General features: G+C 43.4%; 1 protein-coding gene across 1 annotated transcript in view; it reads right to left on the bottom strand.

Moving 5' to 3' along the window:
* Positions 1-3,535, bottom strand: part of DDX11 (DEAD/H (Asp-Glu-Ala-Asp/His) box helicase 11) — a gene marked incomplete at its 5' end in the record, with an annotated part of 18,120 nt that overhangs the window by 12,679 nt on the left and 1,906 nt on the right. Inside the window, 5 exon segments of the mRNA XM_009069772.1 lie at positions 1-193; positions 678-765; positions 1,333-1,440; positions 1,964-2,009; positions 3,128-3,285. The exon segment at positions 1-193 is cut by the window's left edge and continues 34 nt beyond it. Of these exon segments, the coding sequence (XP_009068020.1) occupies positions 1-193; positions 678-765; positions 1,333-1,440; positions 1,964-2,009; positions 3,128-3,285 (593 nt within the window).

Genomic DNA, 3,535 nt, shown 5'->3' with positions numbered 1-3,535 from the left:
GGAATGGCGTATCGACTCCCATAATACGGACAGGCTTTGGTCTCCCTTCCCAAAGACACCAACTGCTCAATATCCTTCACTTCCACTAGAACTTCATCGCGGAGAAACTGCATTTGTTCATAGGAATAAAATGGGCATACGACGCGACTCACACGTCTCTTCTTCCCTTCATTCTCTTCACCATTTTTCTTCTCTAACAGCACAAATCAAAGGAAAGCTATGAACAACACACAATATGGCCAAATAGCCAAAATCCACTTTGCAGAACCTCATGGATTTCAGGCTTTGTCATGTGTATTTTTGAACTATCATCTATTTTAAAAATTATTCAACAGTAACATTTCCATCTGCACAGCAGACACTACTGTTGCCAGTTAGATGTGGCCACATGACATTTTCCAGCATTTCTAGTACAGAATTAGCAAACATAAGTATCCTTCCATTGCAGAAGTCCCGACCAACTCATGACACTCAGAAAATACACTCAGATCTCAGCATCCTAGCCTGGAGATCAAGTAAAGCAAAAAACACAGATGATCTCTAGCTCTGCTCCTCCAACCTGTCATTTCCAAGCTCCTACCACTCTCTTGCTAGAACTGACTGGCAGTGCCCACTGTCTCCAGGCTCTCCTGACAGCTTTATCAGCAATTGCTTTCCCAAGCTGGAAGCATTCCTACCATGTTTGTTCTTTTGCATCTCCATGCAGCGGTCATTGATGAGCTGGAGAGCACCCAAGCGTCGCACCTCCTCATTCACACACAGGTTCTGGGACATGCAAAGAGAGGAAGAGGAAGGGAGTCAATTCAGAACTGACTGCCCCATGTGCACCCTTTGCTGTCAAACAAAAGATTTCTTTAAAGCAATCTCAGGCTAGATTCCAAACTGGAAAAGTCTATCAGTCAGACATTGTGCATGCTAACTGCTGCAAACATACTCTAAACCCATAAAAACTTAGCAAGGAGAAAAAAAATGAGGAAAGGTGCATTGAGATGCTCACTGCTACACAGCAGCTTCTAACAATGCTGCCAGACGTCCTGCTAAGAGGAGCACCTTCTCAGGGACACGGACATCTGTAATATTCCACATCAGAAAAGGCAAAACAGATTCCTGCATTTGCATCAAAGGGTAAATGACCAAAATGGAGCTCACAGAGAAACGTGCATCACACGAATCTGTGCTGCGACATGGATCTGACTTGCTTTAATTGTTCAATGGGAGCCTCAGTGGATCCCTGAGGCACCTTCTGTGGCACCAGATCCACACACCTCCTCGTGAAGTCTCTCACGTTAGGTTAACAAGCACTCTGGGTCCCTTGAGAACAACACCACATACCTGCCTGGATCCCAAGGAGACCAGACGTGTGTCTTTGCCGAAGGGACTTTTTTGCACCTCACGCACAAACTGAGCCAGCTGGGAGTGAGTGCGGCTGCAGTAGTAAATCTACAGTGAGAAGGAACAAAGGGAAGACAAGACCATGGAAGCCAATCCCTACAACCCTAAGACCAATCCTGCAGCCAAGCACTTCAGAAAAGTTCATCTTGCTCAAGCCTTCAAAAACACAAGGGAAGACATAAGTTTGGGTGTCACCATACAATGGTTGAGGCCAAAAGCCCTATCTCTGTTTTCTCCTATGCATTTGCCTTTGTTCCCATTTAATTTTCCAAGGTCTCTATAAAAACAGGGACTTGCCATGGGAGAGTCATAAAAACCTATTTATTGCAGTGTGCTTTTACAGCAAGCCACAGCAAACATTCAGCAGTGCTAGCAGAGCAAGCTGCCAGTGTAGTCCAGAAGGAGATGAGCACAGAACTAGTTGTCACTATCAACAAACTTGGCAGTTCTTGGATGCTAGTTCCTAAATTCTTCTGTACCACATGACTGTTGGAAAGGTGCAAGGAAGCCATAATTCTGCTCACTCCTACACTATTCTTTGAGGTGGCACTATTTACTTTCCTTATCTCACCTTTGTCACATGCTCCTCTTCCAAATCATCGTCATCTTCTTCCAGCCTAAGAAAAGAGAAAGCTCAGTTTCCTTTCAGCAGATCACTGACAGTAAGAATCAAATGATGCTCCACTACAAGAGAGAGGTCTCAAGAGAGATGATTAAGTCATCTCAAGAAGAACCTCAGATCATAACTCAGGTGGTAAAAGAAAAATCAACTTTTTAAGAACAGTGTACATGTGCACAATCAAGTTAAGTCATGCTCTTTAAAAGAAAAATGTCTTCAGGGCTGTGCCTTCTGCAAATTCAAGAATTTCTTTTCCTTTTGATTCTGGGGCTTCCAAGCCCCAGGCATTTTCTAATCAGTACTACACTATTCTTTGGTGAGCTTATTTATGTATTTTTGTAAGCCTTCCCTTTTGAGGCAATTTACCACCCTTCAGCTATTGCATAAAGAAAAGCTTCAGGAAATCATTTAGCTGCCATAGAGTTCCTCAAAGGCAAGAGCAGTTAAAAGTTTGATAAACTACATATAAATGAAGTAGTTAAGTGTTTTGCAATTTTTAAGGCAGAAGGATCTGTCTAGATACTAATTAGTAAATACGTGTTTTAAATGCATTTGACTTTTTGTGCTGAAGTATGGCTTCTGGCTTTCTGCATAAAACAAATGCCTGAGAAAGAAAAGCATGCATGAGGTTTTCATGCCAAAGCTCCATCTTTAGAAACGTGAACATCTCTCCTACTAGAGTATCAAAAGATGCCAGTGCTAATCTGCAGGACTGACAGCTTCCTCTGATGCCTTGAGTTCTACCTTGCTTTTCTAATGCAAGGAACTTGATCCCAAATCATTCACTCAGCATCCAGCAACACTCTTTGGGAAACCGGGCATGGATAATGGCAGGACATAGCCACATGTTTTAAGATGCACTTTCTCAGAACATGACCACTTCAGGTCACTGACCAGTGTAACAAAAGCTTAAAAAAATCCTAACCAAAATAAAATCCCCCAAACCACCAAACAACCAATTAAATAAACCCCCAGAACAACCACTACCTTACACAGTTTGAAAAGAGAAGAAGCTCTGTTTAATAAAATCTGCACAATGGCAGGAGAGAACTCTTTAACCAGGGCAAAACAAAAATTATATAGAAAATGTTTCCTTAGCCCAGTCCCTGTCCTTACCTAGACACCACTTTCTTTTCTTCATCACTTTCATATTCAGCAAGAATCAGCTCCTCTTCATTGTGATCCAGCTGGTCTGGAACATCTGCTCCAGCTCCCTCTGAAACAGCCTCCTTGCTGAGCTGCAGGAGGTGCTTTGCCTCCTCCTCCTCAGACCTCTGAAATGAACACACGAGTGCAATGTTTCTCATAGGGAAGGAAAAGCAGCACACACATCACTTTATGGCATGGACACATCAGAACACAGCAGAGTCCCTCACACATAGCACAAGGAATGGCTTGCTGGGTAAACCCACATCAGGACAAACACATCCACCGAGGAGGTCTGGAGCTGTCCAGCCCTACAGAACGCAGCTGGCACCAACAACCAAAGACTTGCCCACACAGACAGTTATGAAGGGGAAACCT

The sequence above is a fragment of the Acanthisitta chloris genome, unplaced genomic scaffold (assembly GCF_000695815.1).
Source record: "Acanthisitta chloris isolate BGI_N310 unplaced genomic scaffold, ASM69581v1 scaffold26432, whole genome shotgun sequence".
Taxonomy (NCBI): domain Eukaryota; kingdom Metazoa; phylum Chordata; class Aves; order Passeriformes; family Acanthisittidae; genus Acanthisitta; species Acanthisitta chloris.
This window is presented reverse-complemented; position numbering and strand designations above follow the sequence as displayed.